Below are 21,584 nucleotides of genomic sequence, written 5' to 3'. Positions count from 1 at the left end.
GCTTGTACCTACACTGTCCTCTTAATCTCACACAGAGACATTTCCCTCCATCAACAGATGACTATAAAAACAGCCGTCAAGCATCAAAGTCTGCACATACATCTCTCTGCATGGTGAAGCTCAAACATCCGAATGAATCAACATGCTTTTTGAGTGGAAAAGGACTTAAAGACAAATGATTTAGCAAAATGCATAAACTTGCAAAGGAAATAGAAGAATTCAGCACCTATCAGCTCAAAATAATCAAAGAAGGAAAACAGAGCATGGTGCAGTGTCATGAAAGTCCACCAGATGGCGCCCAATACCAACAAATGACAAGACAGGCACCGCTCGCTTTCCTCCTTTTTTCTTTCGTCTTCTAATCACACATCCAAGATTTACATCTTAAACCTCTATTATTATATTATTTTCTTTTTTTCACTATTTGCATTAATAACAGTAGCCTTTTATTATTTGACTAAATGCGGTATGCAAATCCTGCAGAAGGGCAGTTAACAGATTATGATTTATGTATATTAGAAAAACAAAAACAAAAAAACAATGCTTCCAAACACAAATTCGTTCATGCCTCCGTGGGAAGATGCGGTTGTCGTGGGGACAAAAATATGGGAGACGCTTAAATTATTGATGGATTCCTACGTTGAGGAGAGGAGCTTGTTGGGGGGAAACCCACTCCTGCACATTTGGTTTCCATAGCACCGCCCTCGGGAGACCTGCAGCTTTCATATATGGGGTTTACTGTCCTTGTTTGTTTGTGTTTTTAATACTTTTAGGCATTAAAACGCCAAATAAAAATATGCAAATAAAACAGAGCTGTGTTTGCATCTCTCATCATTTAGGCTACGCCATAAAACGGCGGATTTGAAACATTTCTCCTTCTTCTCCCCTCAGTGTTTCATGAAACAGACTAGTATATAAGCGCTGGCGTGTTATATTTTGACTCCGGCCTGCGTCTGTGCAGAGCAGCTGGCCAGATGTTGCACGCGGAGCTGCTGTCGCTGACCTCGGTGCTGAACACGACGTCAGATGAACCTGCGCTCACCACAGGAGACACGATCCAGCCTCACTCCCTCTTTGATTTACTGAAGCCACTCCAAACACCCACTTCTGCCTTCTAAACTTTGAGCTTTCATTCTTTAATTCAGCCTCTCTCTCCCTCTCTCTCTCCCTCTCCCTCTCTCTCTTTCCTATTGTTGCGGACGCGGGTCCTTCTCGCTCTGCGGCGCTGGCTATCAGTTTCGCTCCTTTTTGTTTTCGTCGTGATGGCACTTGGCGCGGCTACTGCACGCCAGGCGGGAGATGAGTTGCTGGTGGATGAGGGCGCACAGCTCGTTTGATTGCCCTTCTTTACGCGGAGGTGTTTGCGCCTCAGCGCTCTCATTGTGAAAATTAGAGCCGCTCTTTTGGACCGTCGCCTCTCTGGACTCAGATTGATCCCAACTCCGTTTGTTGTTTTCCTTGTAGCCGCTGCAGTCGGCCATCCTGCGCCGTAACATGACGATGAAGCAGTAAAATAGCATCGAGAAATAGGCCAACACATAGAAACTGGATATGGAGTCTGTGAAGACGAGTGCCGCGGCGGGGGTGAAGGAATTTGCGGGGAAGGCCCTGGGTCATATGCACAGGTAAGAATAGGCTTTTTTTCATCACGACTGGCGCGTGCCTGTTTCCGCGTGCTGAAGTGTGATTATTTTGCGTGCTTGATTTTAACCAGACACGAGTCATGGTGGCGTGTGGGTCTGCAGGTCACCGAAAATTGTTCTACAACTACATCTCTAGTCACGCCTCTAGAAGTGAGAAGAAAATTATGCAATCAGATGTGTGCGTATCTGCGTGTGTGTGTGTGTGTGTGTGTGTGTGTGTGACGGTGTGTGGGTGGGTGTGTGAAAGCGTGCACACAGTCAGTCCATCCTGATGCGGGGCCTGTACGTGAATCTCATTAGCAGACAGGTTATACCGGACGTGCAGGCCACGCGCGAGATTTCGGGGACTCATTCATAATTTATAACGCATCTCATATTATCTTTTAATCCAGTGGCACGCGTATAATGACAGCCTGTGCCTCATATTAATCCAAACCCATCACTTTGGCCATTTACACGGACAGGATTCATGTGGGCTTTCTTTCAGGCATGCTGCACCTGTGGTGGAATAAATAAAAACGCAGACTTGCAGCTATGGTTGGATGATTCCCTCGTGAATTCAGCTTTGGTATCTTTCTAAGCATTTTGGGGGCATTGCCTGATGTGCTTCATTCTGTAAAATCTGAGGACGTCCAGTAACAACGAATGCACATTTACTGACGATGGTTTCAGTGAAGCTTGCAGGAAAACGCGGCTGATCTGTATATTCTTTCTATAAAAATAAGGCCTTTGATTTCACCACATGTGCACTCTACATTAATTTGTATTTTATTCGTTTCTTTTTCTGTCCTAATTATTTGCCCTGTTGCTTTTCATCGGTGTGCACACACACAGGGATTTAAGCGTTTCGATTGTTCTCATTTTAACATCCTGAATCTGCACAGACAGCGTGCGGGGAGTAAATGTGACTTTCCTGGAGGGGCAGAGGAAACATTTTTGAGGGATGCCCACAGACGTGTGTCTGGAGGCTGGAGCTGCTGCTCGGTCCCGTGAATGCTAATGAGTGTGAAGTGAGCGGGCTGCTGCAATGCGGTACAGTCACGGACATGTTCGCCTGTTTTCATCCCGACAGGCCAGGTTTTGTCCATTTTCCTCTTATTTTATTTTCTTAAGCGCAAATGCGTCTTTGATTTTGATGCGTTGCTCGTCATCTGACCTGAGCCTCACAGATAAGAAGCTCCTCAGTGTGACAGACGGAAAATACAGTATGGAGGCCTCATCACCTGCACAGCTGTCTGATTGTGGTCATTCTGCAATTAGCTCCTGCATGTTGTTGACTGTAATAACAAGAAATCTGACAGGTACACAGGCCACCACACGCTTACTTGAATCAAGTCCATAATAAAATATTCATACCAAAAAGAAATAAAAATGGGCCTCCTCGGAAATATTTTCCATTATAAGATGTTTTTTACATCTTTGAAGGGTGCACCACCTGGTGTGATATTTTATTTGGGGACACTCTGTAGACGCTGTCCTCACCTGACTGTTGCAGGGTGATGGAGAGGAGACAGAAAACCGGGGAGGTGATCGAGCTGACGGAGGATGGGCGGCCCCGGGAGGCCGCGGAGAAGAAGCCCCCGCTGTGCGACTGCAAGTGCTGCGGTCTGCCCCGCCGCTACATCATCGCCATCCTGAGCGGCCTGGGTTTCTGCATCTCCTTCGGTATCCGGTGTAACCTGGGCGTGGCCATAGTGGGCATGGTCAACAACAGCACCATCCACCAGAACGGCAAGATCATCATCAAAGAGGTGTGGCAACGGGTCCCGTGCGCTCCTGACGTACGATCAGCGTAGACTGCATGCCTCAGGACTCCACACACCTGGTTCCTATTTTTAAAGGAGGGAAGAAGAGGGGAAATAATTCTTCCACACATGAGACACAGAATATAAAAGGCCTACTTAGGCCATAAAATCAATCCCTAAACCATAAAAGGTCCCCTGTAATCACGATTGATGAGCTTTTTCAAAATTTAAGAGGATATTTGTGCGTAAGAAATCCTTTAATAGGCCTCCTTTCATAAGCATATTTCAAATCATTAATGAGCCTGTTTTATAATGCCAGCCATAGCTTTTATAGTATACGCTTTGGATGATGTGATGCCGTTTTAAAAAGAAAGATCAAATTGTGTAAAGCCTGTATGTGAAGCGTAACTCATGCAGAGAAGTAGCAATTAAGGTTAATGCAACGTTAATTAGTCACTTCCTGGACGGCGTCTATTTGCATAAAGGTGTCAATATGTGCAGATTTAAACGGCACGTGCATTTTTAAAAACATGCCTGTATACTTATGAGTTCACAATATGCTATATATTTACTGGAAATTGATGCATATGTTTGTTTCTGCGTTTTGTTCGAATATTAACCAAATAATCGGACAGTGCATCCAACACGCACAGCTATGTTTCACACATCAGCTTCTTTTTCCTTTGGCAGTGCAGGACAGCTGAATGATCCAGAAGATCAGGTCAATGACATCTGATCGAAATAAACCGTTGCCGGCCTTAAATAAACTGGCCTTGGTTTAGATCAATCCATTCAGAAAATAAATGTTTTCCCTTTGTTTCTTCAATGATTGCTTGAATGTAGGCCTAGTAGCCTCCAGCATAGGCCATTTAACAATCCTCAAAGTCAGCGCTGCTTTTTCTTTCTTTCTTTTTTTTTTAAAACTGGGTTTGTTGTCCATATTCTCCACCAGAAAGCCAAGTTCAACTGGGATCCAGAGACGGTGGGACTGATTCACGGATCTTTTTTCTGGGGCTACATCGTGACACAAATCCCGGGAGGATACATATCCTCCAGGCTGGCAGCAAACAGGTAGGCGGCTCTCTCCGTGAATCACCATAAATACAACACATTCATTTGGCAGACGATTTTTGTTTTTAAATATAATTTCTGGCTATTAAATGAAATAACTGAACAGCTGGCGTGACTCTCCCTTCCGCTTACTCCCGTTTTTGTTGTTTTATTTCTTTGTTATTTTAAAAATACGTAGGAAACGAAAATAAACACATGGGGACACACACACACACACACACACACACATGCAAACACACACAAAAAAAATGGCGCCGGTCCTGCATGAATTATGAATCGGATGAACAATTCACAGTTATAGGCTGAGTCTGACTATAAAGGCAGCAGACAGTGAGCTGCTCTGAAGTGATGCAGAGCTGCGGGGAGGGCACCGGGCTGCCAGGCCTGCAGCGCCCGGTGTCAGGGCTTTCTGCCACCTGTTAATGAGCTCCCCGGGGGGAGCCGCGTCTAATCTGTCGCTCTCTCAGGGCATGGAGACCAGACCCTGCCTTGTCGCCAAAGGCTTTAATTCACATGAACACAGCCAGTGCGCCACCCATCACTATTAGGTTATATTATACAGACACTATAGGCTACATAATATGAATATGCACATTTTAGGGATTGAATGTTGATGCATAGCCTACCACTGTGAATTGCTCGTTTAGGTTAGTGGTAACACCGTCGTAAAGGCAAAACCAACACTAAAGGCCTATATGCGCACGCTACGACAATTAAAAATTATAATTTAAACGGCGAACAATATCTTAATATTACGTAATAATACGTAATGATAGAAAGCGCAGTAAAAGAAGACAGTTATAAATCCACCTGCAGCCTAATTTTAATGTAGGCCCATCTCTTTTTTAAACGTCTTTTTTCCTGGTTGTCGGTCCCGTTGATTGACGCCAGGATGTAATCGAATCAATTGGTCTCGTGCCCAACAGTAGTCTCGAGCGGATTAGGGCTTGCCCCCCGCGTGCAGATGAGAGGGGCGGGAGAACGTGACAGAAATGAGAATTAGCTCTGGGTTTACGGCTGGCCTGGTCCTCCCCTGCGCCCGGTTTCACCTGCTCGAGGTAAAACAAACAAATAAATAAATAAATATAGAATGCAAAAAACCCGATAATGTTCTTCTTCTTTTTTTCTACCTTTATCAACAAAAACGAAGAAGAAACCTAAGGTGGGCGCTTTCGTATGATAATACGCAAGTCATAGGCCTAATACGCAAATGTTGAAAAAAAAATAGTGACCAATAAATCTTCTGTTTCAACGTCAAATTACACCGCCACTCTCCATGAAAAACATACTTCTTAAACAGTAGCCTACCGAAGTGAAAACGGTTGCTAAGCGACACATACGTATCGATGTGACTGTTAATGGGGCGTTGATGCCTGAAATATTTAGCTCACTGACGTCAAAAGAGCGTGTGTGGTGCAGGGCCAATGACCGAGACACGGCGTTCGAGCAGAGTCGGCGCGTGCGCTCGTCGGGCGCAGTGATGATGCATCACAGAGGTTTCAAATGTGACAGATTTCTCTTCTCTTTCCACAAGGAAATAAAGGGACTTGAAACGGCCTTTCATTGTAAAATATGAATCGAGTATGAATTATTATCATATTTTTAGTGCAAAGTGTAATTAAAAAACCCTGCAGGATGAATAATGTTTTAGGATTTTTCCCCATAAAAAGGGATATTTAATCTAATGTGATATTACAATGCACTGTTCCTTGTCAAGATGGCACAAAGTTTAATTATGACACAATTTGACACACATTCAGTTCAGTGGAAATAATTATGAGGGGGGTTGCTATGGCTTATATAAAATGTTAATTTAAGGTACATCTTACCACTTTCAGGGTATTTGGTGCAGCCATTGTCCTGACCTCGACTCTCAACATGTTCATTCCGTCGGCTGCCCGAGTCCATTATGGGTGTGTTATTTTTGTGAGGATATTACAAGGTCTGGTGGAGGTAAGAGAATGTTATGTTATAAGGTATATTACAACATTTTTAACATCCCTTTCCTTCAGTAAGATTGTAGGCTGTGTGATGCACTGAACGCATTTTTCACTATTAATAGAACATAAAGGTTGCAATATGCGTGTTTCTGCTATTGTGGCTGTGCAATAATGCACTACACAAAGGGGCTTCCTGCAAATGTTGCTCCATGAGAAAGTGAAAGAAAGACTGTAACATGCACTAGATATTCAGCCACAGGAAATGTGAGACGAGCTGTATTGATCCAGTTCACTACAGCTGAGTGTTTGTGGGATAGTCCAGCTCCTATTTTTGCTGTCACACTTTGTATCCGGGAAACAGCAAAGTGCTGGTACACAGAGAGATGAAAAGGAAAATGCTGACTGCTGAAAAACCAGTCAACCCTCTGGCTTTGTAGTGAAACATGACACACAAATATCTGCCTGCTGTGTGGCAAATTTTGGCATGTTGATGAAAGTTGTTTGCTGAGCTTGTGAAAAATACAGAAAGCCGATACTACAGTTCTTACACATAGCAAACATAATAAAACATAGAGACTAAGTTGTTTGTGGGCATCATTGGTATAAATTGGACATCACTGGGAATGCTGGCTGAGGGTTTTCCATCTTATTATAGCAATTTTGGACAAATGGCATCAAAGATGGTAGATAATTCTTTCATCAGTAGTCCAGCATCATATGACATGTAGCAGCCACATGATAGATTTGTGGAGAATGAATAAAAACAATCTAACATTATAATCTAATATTTCATCCCTTAAAGACTGGAGGCACTGCACTGGCCACCTAAGAAAGTCCAGGCAGATTGTATTTTTACATCAACACAGGTTTCTCAAATTAGTGTCTGATGAACATTTAATAGCTGCAGGGCTGCTTTGCTCCATGAACAGCTCATCAAGTCCTCTTTGCTCATGGCTCCGTGCAATTTGATCATGTTAATTGGGGGGTGAAAATGTTAATTTTTGTTGGTTATTATATCAGATATCTGTTGGTTCATGTTCTTATCTAAAAGGGTATTTCCTCCAAGATTAACAGTGCATCCTAAACAGAAATTATCGACCTTTAGCTTTTGAGACTGCAACAATACTGTGTTGGATCCATCACAAATTGGTGCAAACTAATGCATGCATGCAGAATATAGTAATATTAATTATACAAATGGATATATTTAACACATCAGGATGGCAAAAATGGCCCACACAGAGCAACAACCACTCTTATTAAATAAATACATTTCCATATATGTCCATGTTTAAATCAGGAACACCGAATTCGCAAAATAGGCAGGCAAAGAACACGGAGTTCCAGTCAAACCGTTTCGACATGTTTCTTCACCATGAATTAATACAGACTGTTCCTGTGTGGTGTGTTTAGGGAGTGACGTACCCAGCCTGTCATGGCATCTGGAGTAAGTGGGCTCCTCCACTGGAAAGGAGTCGCCTGGCCACCATTTCATTCTGTGGTAAATACTTATTTCTCAATCTCCACGACTGGCATGTATGAATTGGGTTCAGAATTGACGTGTTGCATGCGTCGGCTAAGCAGCCTGACCTTCCACGCTTTGACTCCTTTGTCTTGCTGTCTGTCAGGCTCTTATGCTGGTGCTGTGATAGCGATGCCTCTGGCTGGGATCCTGGTTCAGTACTCAGGCTGGTCCTCTGTGTTCTATGTCTATGGTAAGACTCACTGATAAGGGCTTGTGTGCGTGTGTTTCTATCATTGCACAGAATGACAATACATTGAATAATTCTGTGGCGAAATGATGAAAGTGTTTTTAAGCTGGTTAGAAACCTTAAGAGTTTGACACAGTCCAGTGAAAGTCAAATGGATTTATCCAGGCAGACTGTGTATTGATTTCCTCCCTCCGATGTTTGGGCGTGTCAATAAATAACCCCCTATCTCTCTCTCTCTCTGGACTGAATACAGTTAGCTTTCCTGTCCGGGTTTTATTCTCTCAGGCATTTTGGAAAGATCAGGCTGCCAAACACTCTGCGTGTACTCACTGCTGAGGTCAAAATTAGCTGCAGTATTTCATCTGCAATTGTCTAAAGTTCTGACATGCAATCTGTCTGTGATACGCAGGATGCTTCGGCATCCTCTGGTATATGTTCTGGATCCTTGTGTCCTATGAGAGCCCTGCTGAACATCCTACCATCACTGACGAGGAGCGCTGCTACATTGAGGAGAGCATTGGAGAGAGTGCCAAGCTAATGGGTCCTGCCGAGGTGAGGGAATACCCTCCAGATAACAATCTACACCTAAGACAGACAATACATATAATTCATTCACCAGTAGTCCTTGTTCTTTTGTGTTGTGTGTTGTTTCGTGTTGCAAATTTATGTGTGTTATTAAATCTTTTTTCATGATCTATACCAGAAATTCAAGACCCCCTGGAGGAAGTTCTTCACCTCTATGCCTGTCTATGCAATCATCGTGGCCAACTTCTGCAGGAGCTGGACGTTCTACCTGCTGCTGATTAGCCAGCCTGCATACTTTGAGGAAGTGTTTGGCTTTGAGATTAGCAAGGTGATCTTATGATACAGATCAGTGGACAAGTGACAAACATGGAGCATGAATTGTGTGATCAATACACGACGGACTCACAACACTGGTGTTCTAGAGCTGAGTGTTTGCTCTTGGAATGAATCATTATCAGAATCAATGTCTGTGCAAATGGTGGCCTGTGGTTCGTTTTCATGATCTGATATATTACATAACAAGGCAGCATCCGTTCACTAAAGATACAAATTCAAATTGTATGACACTGATTTTAGTTTTAGGTCAACAGAATGAGTAAACAAGTAAAGACAGAATAAGTGATTCATATGGGACACAATGAAATTAATTTAACTGTAAATGTAACTGTAACATCAGGTGTAAATTAACTTTATGTTAACAATGCATCAAATGGCAACATGTCTGCTTTATATTGTACATGATCTCTTAAAGCCCCTATAAACTTGGCTTCATGCCTTCATTATTTATGACATTAAATATTAGCGACAACAATCACAAATTAGGTTCAGGAAAAATAATCTTTAGTTATTATTAATCACAAGATTCAAACTCAGAAATTCAGCTAATTTCTATATATGTATCCACTATAGTGTCAAAAATTCCCACAATGCACTACTTCTAACTTACAATCACACAGTGCAAAAATTAGCTCTTGGGGGGATTACTGCACTTGTTACTGATGACACTAAATGACCAAGAGTTTCCTTTAAAGGCATGATAAACGTATTGTGCTGCCACATGTATCGCACTGCAGCTGATTTGGTTGATTTTCCGTGTGTGGCTGTAGGTCGGCATACTGTCTGCCCTGCCCCATTTGGTGATGACCATCATCGTGCCCATCGGCGGCCAGCTGGCTGACTACCTACGCAGCAAGAACATCCTGACAACTACCAATGTCAGGAAAATCATGAACTGTGGAGGTGAGAAGTCTGAACCGAGGATGAGATATCATTTTCCACACCTCTCTCTGCACAGCTACTGGGTGTTACTTTCACGGCACTGGATCCATACTGCTTTCTTTTCGGTTGCTCATCGCTGCCAGATGGGTTTAAGAGCTGGCTGTGCTTGTGTTTTTGTAAGAAATCTATCTGCTCAATACTTATACACACTCACTGATTGTGACTGTGCATTGATCTCATATCTGTCACGTACGTAATTGAGTGCAGACCATGTATCATGCTTAATTCAATTGGCACAGTGATGACCAACAGCCGTGGGCTTTGTGTGTGTGTGTGTGTGTGTGTGTGTGTGTGTGTGTGTGTGTGCGGGACCTGCTGTCTGTCTCTGTTAGGATTTGGCATGGAGGCCACATTGCTGCTGGTGGTAGGATATTCCCACAGCAAAGGGGTGGCCATCTCCTTCCTGGTACTGGCAGTGGGCTTCAGTGGATTTGCTATATCAGGTTAGTACAAGTAAAATACACTAAAAGATCAATCACAATATGCTATTGGTATAATTTAAGATTTAATATACCGTGGTTAAAACAATGTGAGCACTGTTTTACTGAGCAGTTTTCCTAGATCTAATGTTGAGTGGCTTTCACAACAGAAGGGCTAGTGGATTTGGGAGTTTAGGAGGGGACTAATAAGCCACATTAGAACAGTATAAATATTTGATTTCAGGACCTTTCACAACAAGAGTTGGTGCTACTGTTTCATGGCATGATTTTGAAAATATGTCAGTAAAAAAAAAAAAAAAGGAAAATAAAATGACGCATTTAAAATTTAAAGGAATAGTTTTAGGAAACTTGCTCATTTGCTTTCTTGCTGAATGTTAGATGAGAAGATCGATACCACTCTCATTACTGTATGAAGCTAACCACCATTAGTGTAGCTTAGCAGGAAGGCTGGAAACAGGGACACAGCTAGCTCCATACAAAGCACCAGCACCTTGAAAGCTCATGATTTAACAAGCTATATCTTGTTTATTTGATTAATACAAAACCAAATTGTAAAACATTTTGACCAAATCATTTGACCACTGCCTCTTTTGTCTCAATTCAAATTCCTTTTCATTTTCTTTTTTCTTTTTACAGTACAAAAATAATTTTTTTGGAAACCCAAATAGCACAACACAATTTTGGTTCTCCAAAATTGTGTTGTGCTATTTGGGTTTCCATACAAACAGAGTATGCAGAAGTGGAAACATAATACCTGAATAGAGTTCCTTTAATGAAAAGGTTTGATTCTCAGTTTTTATTTCCTCTCCAGACTCTTTGATATTTGGCAATGATTGTGGGGATAATGAAATATTATTAAAAAAAACATTACTGAAATGTATTTGAAATTACAAACAAACATCCCAGCAGTGGTATGTTTGCTGTTATTAGATAATAAGGTGTTGCAGATGCACCACTGAGCTTTATCAATATCAGCTGCACAGTTAAGGACTTCCTTAAGACATCAGATTTCAGATATTATTTGTAAAACGTTTTCACTGACTGGCAAAATGAACCTTTCAGCTTTCTCCATTCATTTGACAGATCCCTTCATGTTTATGCTTAGTTCCAGAGGATGCAGAGGTCCATGACTGCGTGCAAAATCAGTTTCTTGCCTGTTGTTCTTGAGCTCTCTCCTGGAGTGTTTAATAATTCAGTGCTAGCTGTCCCCGGGGATTTGCCAGGCAGGCAGTGTGAGGCAGCTCGTGAGGACACTTACTCATTCAGCCAGTCAGAGTGGGGGAGGAGGCGGATGTGTGGCGAGTTGCTGCCTATTGCTGCCTATGGTCACCATTTGTGCCGCTTTTATCTGCAACTGTGTCATATTCTGCTGCTTTTATTACTGCATACACACTGTCACAGTGTTTACCGTAATTTGGCGTTTAAGTGTGGTTGCCTGCCTGGTCATAAATCAAAAAGGTAAAATTTATCAACATTATTGTCTTCTTTTCTTTTTTTTTTTGTCTCCATCAGGCTTTAATGTAAATCACCTGGATATTGCTCCACGCTATGCTAGTATCCTAATGGGCATCTCTAATGGTGTGGGTACCCTGTCTGGGATGGTGTGCCCACTGATTGTTGGTACTATGACAAAGAACAAGGTAAGAGCTTCTCCCTTCAGGCACCAAGCATGGCAGTAATAAAGATCCTTTCATTTCATGTGTGCAATATGTCCTAAAGGAGACCTAAATATGTAAACACAGTAACAACATACTATAATGTAGTTGTAAAGACATTTTTATTAATGTATTTGCCAACAACTATAACTCCTCCTGTGAAGCATCCATAATTGGAGGCTGAGTATAAACAGATAATGAATGAAAATTTGGTAAAACACAGTTATAATAATATAAAATATGTATTTTTAGGAGAAGTTATAATTGCTTGCAATTACTGTTTATACATATGATCTTATAGCTACTTACATCTACTGTAGTGTGTTATAAAAATTTAACTAAATGTTTCTATACTGTATATAAATGCTAAACATGGGGGGTTAAGCTTGTGTGTTACCAAAAAGTCTCATCAATACATGCATTTTTTGTTTTTGGCAGTACTTGCAGGCATAACGATTTTGGAACACCAATACTACAGACACAACATTGTACAATTCAGTTTCAGTAACTGATAAGGTGGAATGATTTATTAATAGTGCAGATGTTATACATGGCTGCCTCCATAATAATCTTACATTAGTGGTGACCAGCCGGTAATTATATGAAAGTATGTGTATATATGTATTATATATATTCTGCTGCAGCTTGTTCTTCCTGTGATGTTTACATGGAGTAATAGATTCAAACCCATGACTCAGTGTTTTTTATGGCTGTGCCACTAAATGAGATATTATAGATTAACAAAATACAAATTTCCCCCAAACTCAGCAACAAGGCTGTCCAGGGCCACAAATTTACAGTTTCATTTATTAACAGCTGGGCACTGTAGTTCCGAGCAAACATTACTCAAACATTGTGCATTTGTTGGGGACTATTTTCAGCTGTGGATTAATACATATTTGGTATGTTAGTGAGCACTTGTGGCAGCAGGATGGTATACAGTGTATTCAGCGTTATGAAGGAACATGTAGCGCAATGTGTTTTTAATCGTTTTTGCACAGTGATGTCTCAGACACAGAAAATACTTGTTAGTAGGATCTATTCAGTGTTGGTTTTAGTTATTTTCATGGGATTTGTCAACAGTAACAAAAATAATCTTAAACTGTCCAGACTTTTCCTTTAAGGGGATAGAAATGGCTTCTTGTTTTCCTTTCCTCTTCCTTCCTCTTCAGACTCGAGAGGAGTGGCAGTATGTGTTTCTGATTGCCTCCATGGTGCATTATGGGGGTGTGGTCTTTTATGGGATCTTTGCTTCGGGAGAAAAACAGCCGTGGGCCGACCCAGAACTGACCAGCGAGGAAAAGTGTGGCTTCATAGACGAGGACGAGCTGGCGGAAGAGACCGGCGACATCACTCAAAATTATGGTGCCTTTGGAGGTCCGGCTAAATCTTATGGTGCAACCACACAGGTGAACGGAGGCTGGGCTTCAGGCTGGGAGAAGACGGAGGAGTACGTCCAGGAAGAAGCACAGGGAGCAGGCTACGGATACAGGCAGGATGAGGGATACTCCTAGACCAAACACATTCACCGACACATGAGTAGACTTATTTTCCCTGAGTGTGCATCAGTTTAGTCATGACAAATATCAAATAGAAAATGTGAAACCAGAAAAACTACAATCCATTGTTGTATTGTTTGCACAAATTCTAAAAATTAATCTAAAAAAGTATCAACTTCATGTAAAAATTGCTAAAATGTCTAAAAAATGTCAAGATATTCGATTAATAGAGGTGTAACACATATCAAATTGGCAGTCTGTAAATGTATTAATATGCATATTGATAATAGATATATTTATTTGGAGTGCAATTGTGTATAAATGTGAACATTTTCATGCCATCAGCCGAGGCTTCCTGAGCACACTGAAGCCTGTAGGGTTACATAGAAGCTGTCCATCAGAACCGACCCCTTATCTATCAAAGTTACAATACAACGTCCAACAAGCCAGCCATTACAGTGTATAAATATGTCTCTGCACAGCGTCGTAAACAGAAACTAGACACTCTGTTGATATAGATTGTACTGTATCTCTCCTGAATGCACTCAGAGTAGTGTGTCCTTTTAATGCACAATATGACGACTTTTGTTTTCTTATCACCGGCTTCTGTGTGTGTAAAAGTCCTGAACATGTAAGTGACCTGATGGAGAGATTTGACAAGTGACTTATTGACTTGTGACGACTGCTTGGTTACACTTGCATAAAAGGTAAAAATGTCTGATGTTTGCTACACGTGAACCATTTTGTAACTCAGTACCTCTGCAGTTGAGTGTTTGATTTTAGCTTTTGCAACCCGTCACATCTCAGCAGTGTAGTGCAGGAATGCAGGACTGAAGCCATTCTCAGTGTCATATTCCACTTTAGTCAAGCCGCTGGAGGTCTAGTTGTACCAATGCATTGTTGACAGATATGTCTTAAATGAACATATATATGACAGAGATAACTAGAGTAAAGATGTATAAGAGTTTATAGATTTAGACATTGTTAGACCAAGAGATTCATGGTTGTACTTGACCTTATGAAGGGTTTGTGCAGCGTAAATATTTTGGGAATTTACAGACTAGCCAAAATCAGTATAAGAGTCTTACTATAGTAGATCAGCAAACTTAATTATATTTAATAAGAGTGCAAAAATGAATATTAAAAATAGATATTTACATGATCAAAGGGATGAGTCATTTCTCTATAGCATCACATATGCTTCTTTATGTATTATCTATTAAGAGTTTTAACTCTCAGAAAAGTTCATGTGCTTCATCAGGGCTGTGCAGGTGCTGTTTGATCAGATTTGATTGACAAAAAGTTTGTCATCAGATTCTGATTCAAATGTTGCTAAATTCTGACTGGTGCATGGAAATATCACTTTTTTGAAACCATTGAGAAGAGTAGAGAAAAACAAAACAAAACAAAACAAAAAAAATCTGTTGCGTCAAATAATCAGAACTGTTTTAACTTTAGGAGAAATTTGAGCATTAATGCAGCATCCTATTGTTTAAAGCAGTGGTTCTCAAACTGGGGGGGGGGGGGGGGGGGGGGGGGGGGTGCATAGAACTGCTATAGAGGGGTGTGGCTGACCAGGGGAAAAATATGTAAACATTACAGCTGATGCTATTGCCTTTTCCACTATAATTCAACTTATAAAATTATTATTGTCAGATTGACAAAAATTGTGGGGTGAGGGGTGTGATCTTTTTCGGCTTTTAGAGGGGGGCATGACAGAAAACCTTGAACTGAGAATCACTGGTTTGAAGTGAGAAGCTGGTTGAGAAAACTAATGTTTTCAGGACCTTTAAAATTAAAGGGAGAAGAGTTTGTCAGATGACATTATAGAGGTTGAAGTGAACATTTTCTAAAAAAAGTATTTAAATGTTTACATAAATCTACACTTTGCATAAAGCTTAGCACAACAGGTGCTTTCTCTCTCCAGTTATAGAGATGACGCAGCAGGAGGGGCAATCCAAAAGGTGTGCAATTTGGACAAACTGCCATTTGTCTATTTCCAGTGCAGAGGGGAGGTGAGATGAGACATTTTATACATGTCTCTGCTAATGAGAGTCCGGTAATGAAAAGTGTTTTAGGCACCTGAAAAGAAAGAACGAGCACAAACAAACCTCCAGAATCTGTGGTGTCCTCATTCTGCACTTACACTGACAAGGTCTGAAAGGGGCCATTTTTGTTTAATTTGTCACTTGTCTGTAGAGACCTGAAGTCAACACTTCACAATATAGACGTGTGTGGATGTGTATTTATGCATGGAACAAAATGAAATTTGTAGTATGCCTTTTTTTTTTATTGTTTCCTTTTCTTTCAAACTTATTTGTCTTTGTCTCAGAAACTGTTACTGATGCTTCAATTTCTTTGCACAATTAACCAAAGGTGAAGAGCAGAGCTGGGTTTTAGCTGCACGTCAAACATTTGTAAGGGAGTACAGACCATCAGCAGTGAGGTTCCAGCGTACGGACCCCCAGTGTGCAGGTGGCACCAAATATTACTCAGTGTACAAAGCAATAAATCCATAGTAACAGTTCTGGTCAAACGTCATGAACAGTCATCATGTAACTGTCTTTTTATGCATTTGTTTAACAGTCGTGTTTTTTTGTGATAACAAATGTAGAAAATAAACACTTGTAAAGAAAAAAAACTAGAAATATATGTATGAAAACATAGTAATAGAGTCCTACACAAACGTCTTTGACAACAAGGAAGTACAAGGAGTTTGTGTCGGGGCTGCTCACCAGATGAGAATGATAAAACGAGCTCTGTCTGAGAGGCAGACGCTCGTCTTCTTCATGTTTCTGTTTTTGTTTTGGTGTGGTCCATGTGGACTGTGGCTGTTGTGTCCTCCCTCTCTTTCCTCATATTTTAGTTTGATTCACGTTCTTCACTCTGTGGCTGGACCCCCGTTGCCCTACTTAACCACATGTACCTCCTCCTACCCCCTGACAAACCTGATTTCGTTGTCACGACATTCATTGACATTACGGATGAAACCTAAACAGGCGATTCTACGTTTTCAAAAATGACAAATGTGCAACCTGAAGTAGTTAAAAGTTTCCTGTTTTGTGCCTCTGAAGTTACAGTGTGATTCTATGGCTTCTGTTGCTGTGTAAATTGAGAGGTTTGTTGATGTCAAAATGAAATACTCTATATCCTTTTTTGATAAAAAAGCAAACAAATCTGTGTGTGTCCCGAGTATTTGTAACGACAACAAAGGAGAACAAGCAATGAAACAAGTCACACAGTGTTGAAGAGCATGACTTAAAGAGGGGCATTGCTTTTTCAAAACTTCTACCTTTACTGATGTCTGGCTCTGTAGCTGCTAAGTGCTCCATTAAACATATATAGAATACAACATGATTATTATTAGTGGACCAGAGCAGTCATAGAATGAAGTGACACACACACACACACACACACACACACACAGACAGGTGTTAAAGAAAATAAGAGTAAATTTGCAATAGAGATAGTAACACTAGGAGACATTTACTGTCTCAAAAAAGCAGTTGGTATTGAAACACTTTGCCAAACCAACCAAACCAAACACAGCCAGAAGTCAACTTGGTGAGCTTCAGAGACCCACCAGAGGATCAGTCGGGACAAAGTCATTCTAATTTACTTCAAATAAAGAGAACTCCTTAAAATTAAAGTTAACACAAACAATGGGGCGTGGAAATAAGCGCACCATCTGCAACACATGAATGAGTGCTGTGGAGGTGCTCAAGAAGGGTGCAAAAGCAAAAGAGGGTCAGCAGTAGGAAGGGAGAGAGACAAAGTGAGCATGTGGGCCACTTTTTATAGCCTGGAAGGCCGAACTAGATCAGCTGACAACCCTCCTACAGCCAATGGCCTGCTGAGGCTGACCAGGAGAGCCTTCAAGGCAATGGTAAGGTAATCTGTATATCGTTTTGTGAATGTATGTTTTGTTTGTTTCTACCTGTCGTCACTTGGTGCACCTGTTGCTATTAAGTTGACTGGCACTAATTGTTAGGGAAAAGTTAGAAGGACTCAGCCATTAAACTGAAGAACAATTGCACACTGAAGAGGGAATACCCAAAACACTAAATAAAAGGAACACAGTCACTGATTTGGGTGTACAAACCCGTTTTATGTACTTTTAGGAGATTTAATTTAACCATTTTGTAACATTCATGTCTACATAAATGCATTGTTTTGGGACAAACATGTCAGATTTAAAATGCTATTTATATGCAGGATATAACATATGAGACATGTTTGTTGCTTTATGTGTTGATTCACTGTTACATATTGTGATAGAGATGATGGGTAATATGAAATATTCCGTATTCATTTTCCTGTAGAATACTTCCCACAATATAAACCAAAATATTAGGTTTACTGATGTTAAAGGAATAATCAATTAAATTAAATTCAGTTTACTTAAAAAAAAAAAAAAAAAACGTGGGTAATACAGTCGGATTTCAGCAGAATGAGTTTTAGCTGCTCCACCAAGGCCACAGGAAGTGCACAGTTAATGGCTGCCCTCCTTCCCCCGTTGGTGAAATCAATAGGGTCAGTCCCCAGTGTTCGGCTGGACCTATTGACTGTTCTAACCTCTTAATGGAGATGAGAGGGAGGAGGAGCACTTACTGAGCCATTTGGAGGTGTTATTTCGATTTAGGAGACGACCCCTTCCTCCACCGGCAAAGCTTTGCCTCACAGTTCTCACACATGATCGTCAGAGGAGATGGACTGTGCAGTGAAACAAAACACTGCATCCGAGCCTGAGCAGAGATGTCTTTGTTTCTTTCAGAAAAATGTCTCAATGAGATTCAAGTCTTCTTAAGAGAGATCAGCAGCATCTCTAAGAAAGGTCTTTCATGCCCGATTAAGATCACTGATCTACTAAAAGAAAAACTACTTTCCTATGACAGACAGTCATGCACTGTTAGCCTGATTCTGACCAATAACAGAATATTAAAGGCTCCTTCCACTCAAAAATGTGTTTTGCTTATTGTATTGCTTCTCTTGGATGTTTGACTTTCACTGTGCAGAATGATGTATGTGCAGAGTTTGACGGTAGAAGGTTCGGTTTCCCTCTTCATCTTAACCTGCTGCAGGAGGAAAGTTTCTCTGTGTTCACCTTAAATCTGAGCTAAAGATGACGTGCGTGTAAAAGCAGGATGTTGTGACAACTCGTGTGGCAGCCAATCACGGTCCAGTGTTAAACTTACACAAGTGCGATGTGGAAATTCTTCTGAATTTCACATATTTGCTTATACATAGAATCTGGATTCTGTAATGAGGGACAAAGCATAGGTGTAATTAAGAATTTATAACAGAGTACAAACCAACAGGACAGAGCTTGTTGCGCAGATTGCTATAGTTAAATCATTCATAAATAGCAACTAAAACAGACCACAAGCACAAGATAATGATTAATGTTAGCCATATACAATACAATGTATAGTCCAATATGCAAAGTATCATTGCTAAATCATTGCTTTTAATTCGATGTACTGCTCTGCGTATCTGCTCATTACTTTCCGACGTAGTCTAGCTGAGATGTCTGTCTTTAAAGCACATTTTGCATGGATTCCTGCACGTTGTAGAGCAGAATTAGTGAACTAAAATTCAGACCACATTCTCTTTCCTAGCATCACTGACGTCAAACAACTCTGCAGGAGCTCTGAAAAGCCCAAGGTGACACAGAGATCAGTGTTTGATTGATGCACAACTTCTGAATCAGGCGATATTAAAAGCATGCTCTCTTTATCTCACCTTATCTGTGTGTGTGTGTGTGTTATTGGGACCCTTGTCAGCTCATTGCTTTTGTTAATTTGACAGGCTCAATAAACGTGTCACCAGCCACCCCTAAATGGTATTTTCTCACAGTCAACCAGCCAGAACCGTCATCCTGTCCCAGTGCAAGTGAGGGAGGTGACCCATAACCCTTTGTGACCATCAGCCCGCCTATTAACACAAAACTTGCCACCGCCTCTGAGTACGGAAAAGGTTAAAAAAAACCAAGGTAACAACAGCCTTGGTGTGATGCAAGTCTTTGTGCAGAAACACGTCATCCATCAGCTCTTTAAACGCTCTGAGTTTTAATGTTTTCATTTGCATCACATATATAAATATAGCATGTGGGCGTGTGTGCATGGATGCGCGCGCATATGTTCAGCATCTTAAATGTGGGTGGGGGGCAGGTGCTGCTCAAGTCTCAAGGGAGGGGGGGACTGGATGCCAAAATCACTCTTTAATGACTCGGGGGCTGTGCTCATGTTGTGCTCGGGCCCCTGAGATCCTATGTCGCTCATAAATAAGCTCCTGATTTGCACAATGTGCCTCCAGCCCCTCTGAGCGAGTCACAGGATGATGAGAAAATGTGTGCCTTTAGATGGTTTATCGACTTAGGATCAAGCAGGACACATGAAGATCCCTTTGGGTGTGACTTGTAGGAATTATCATCTGCGGAGTGTCATAAAGAAAACACTTATTGCTGCATTACTCCATCTATATGAATTATAAAAGAATCACTCAGCAGCATTTTTAGGAGTTGCTCCATTAAAAGTGCCTGCACACTGAGAAATAGCTTTGTCTTGGGTTACAAAAAGATAGTTGTAACTTTGTGCAGCCTCTCCTCCTTTCTGCAGTCACATACATCCACACGTGAGCTATCCACGGTGCTCAATGAAGGATCACTGCGTAACACGACCACGGGCGCGTTTGCTGAGCTGCGCATAGATATGGAGAATGCAGATACAAATACAGCACATGGCATCATTGTATTCAAGACCTTAAATGATCCTGTTCTATACATCGCACTTCTACCTGAATGCTGGGTAACAACCCACCCCCCCACAACAGGCTCTGAATCGGCGGCCATTGGCTCGGAAAACAGCAGCAGGATCCTCCTCCTGCACGAGTTAGGAAGCATGATTGGTTGCACATGCCAGCCTTCAGCACTATCACCACAGCCGGTATATATTTAGCCGGTCCCCCACCCCACCCTGCCCCACCCCACCTCCTCCTTCTCCTCCCCTCACACGCAGCCTCCTACCACCTTGACAGGAAGTGCGTCATAGGCTTGTCAAGGGGGAGCCTCTGGGGCGAGGCACTCTAATATTACGAAGTCAGAAACTCTCCTTCATCAGGCCTCCGTCAAGATCACACACACACACACATGCATAGAAAGACGTTCAAAACATGACAGCGTGATGCATGGAGCTGAGGCATCTGGAGCTATGCATGTGTACAGTTCACATGCAGACAATTCTTTGTTTCAAAGTGAAGGAATTCCAGGACAAAATAGACAGGAAAAGGAATAAATCAAAATAATACATTTGTTTTCCCAAGAGGATGAATCACAATCACAAACACTCGTCCTGAACTATTTTAAGGATACGACTGGTTTGATCTCAAATTCCTCCAGGAAAGCATACATCTGATATCTTGGAGGGATGCCAGGAAGAAATCTGGTAATGAGGCCTTTTTGACTTTAATAGTACACTCATGGGTCTGTTTTTCAAAGAAGCTTCAAGAAAAAAAATAACCTGTTATAAATACTCCCTGAAGTTCATCTCCGGGTTTTATATTGAAGGCTAATTTCTTGTTTGGTTTTATTTTGTTTTTTACACAAATGAAAATCATTTTCTCTTCTTCACCTCAAAATTCTCCACATTGTGCCTCCATATTTGATTAAGAGAAGAGTTTTGCAGTGCGAGTCGATGCTGAATAGAAGGACGTTAGGGGGACAAAGAGGAGGGAGGCATTTTTTCTCAATTAATGCAGCTACAGCACCTGGATTGAAGAGTGTGTATGATTGTGCATGGACATGCATGCGTGTGTGCCAGTAGTTCCTTATTCAGGCTCGCCTCTTAATGCTCTATCACCAGATGGGAGCTAGCGGTAGGTGTGTGTGTGTGTGTGTCTCTGGATTGGAGGGGGGTATTTCCCAAAACCCGAGCATCAGGCCTCCTTTTGTCCTCTTGCCTGTCACCGATGGCTTCACAGTGGGGTGACACACACACTCCAAATCTCATTAAAAAGTGAGAGATGGGGGGAGATGGGGGGAGGGTTTTCATGTCTAATCAGACTGCAGGAAACATATAA

General features: G+C 41.5%; 1 protein-coding gene across 1 annotated transcript; it reads left to right on the top strand.

The window, feature by feature from the left end:
• Nucleotides 1-1,551: 1,551 nt before the first annotated feature.
• Nucleotides 1,552-13,523, top strand: slc17a6b (solute carrier family 17 member 6b). Its single transcript, XM_041937832.1, has 12 exons — nucleotides 1,552-1,625; nucleotides 3,139-3,394; nucleotides 4,341-4,459; nucleotides 6,298-6,412; nucleotides 7,813-7,900; nucleotides 8,028-8,114; nucleotides 8,521-8,663; nucleotides 8,815-8,964; nucleotides 9,743-9,875; nucleotides 10,247-10,357; nucleotides 11,867-11,994; nucleotides 13,182-13,523. The coding sequence occupies exons 1-12, from the start codon at nucleotides 1,552-1,554 to the stop codon at nucleotides 13,521-13,523; spliced, it is 1,746 nt and encodes a 581-aa protein (XP_041793766.1).
• Nucleotides 13,524-21,584: the final 8,061 nt, after the last annotated feature.

This window comes from Chelmon rostratus, chromosome 1 (assembly GCF_017976325.1).
Source record: "Chelmon rostratus isolate fCheRos1 chromosome 1, fCheRos1.pri, whole genome shotgun sequence".
NCBI classification, from domain to species: domain Eukaryota; kingdom Metazoa; phylum Chordata; class Actinopteri; order Chaetodontiformes; family Chaetodontidae; genus Chelmon; species Chelmon rostratus.
The sequence above is the reverse complement of the archived record's forward strand: the minus strand, read 5'-3'. Positions and strand labels throughout refer to the sequence as shown.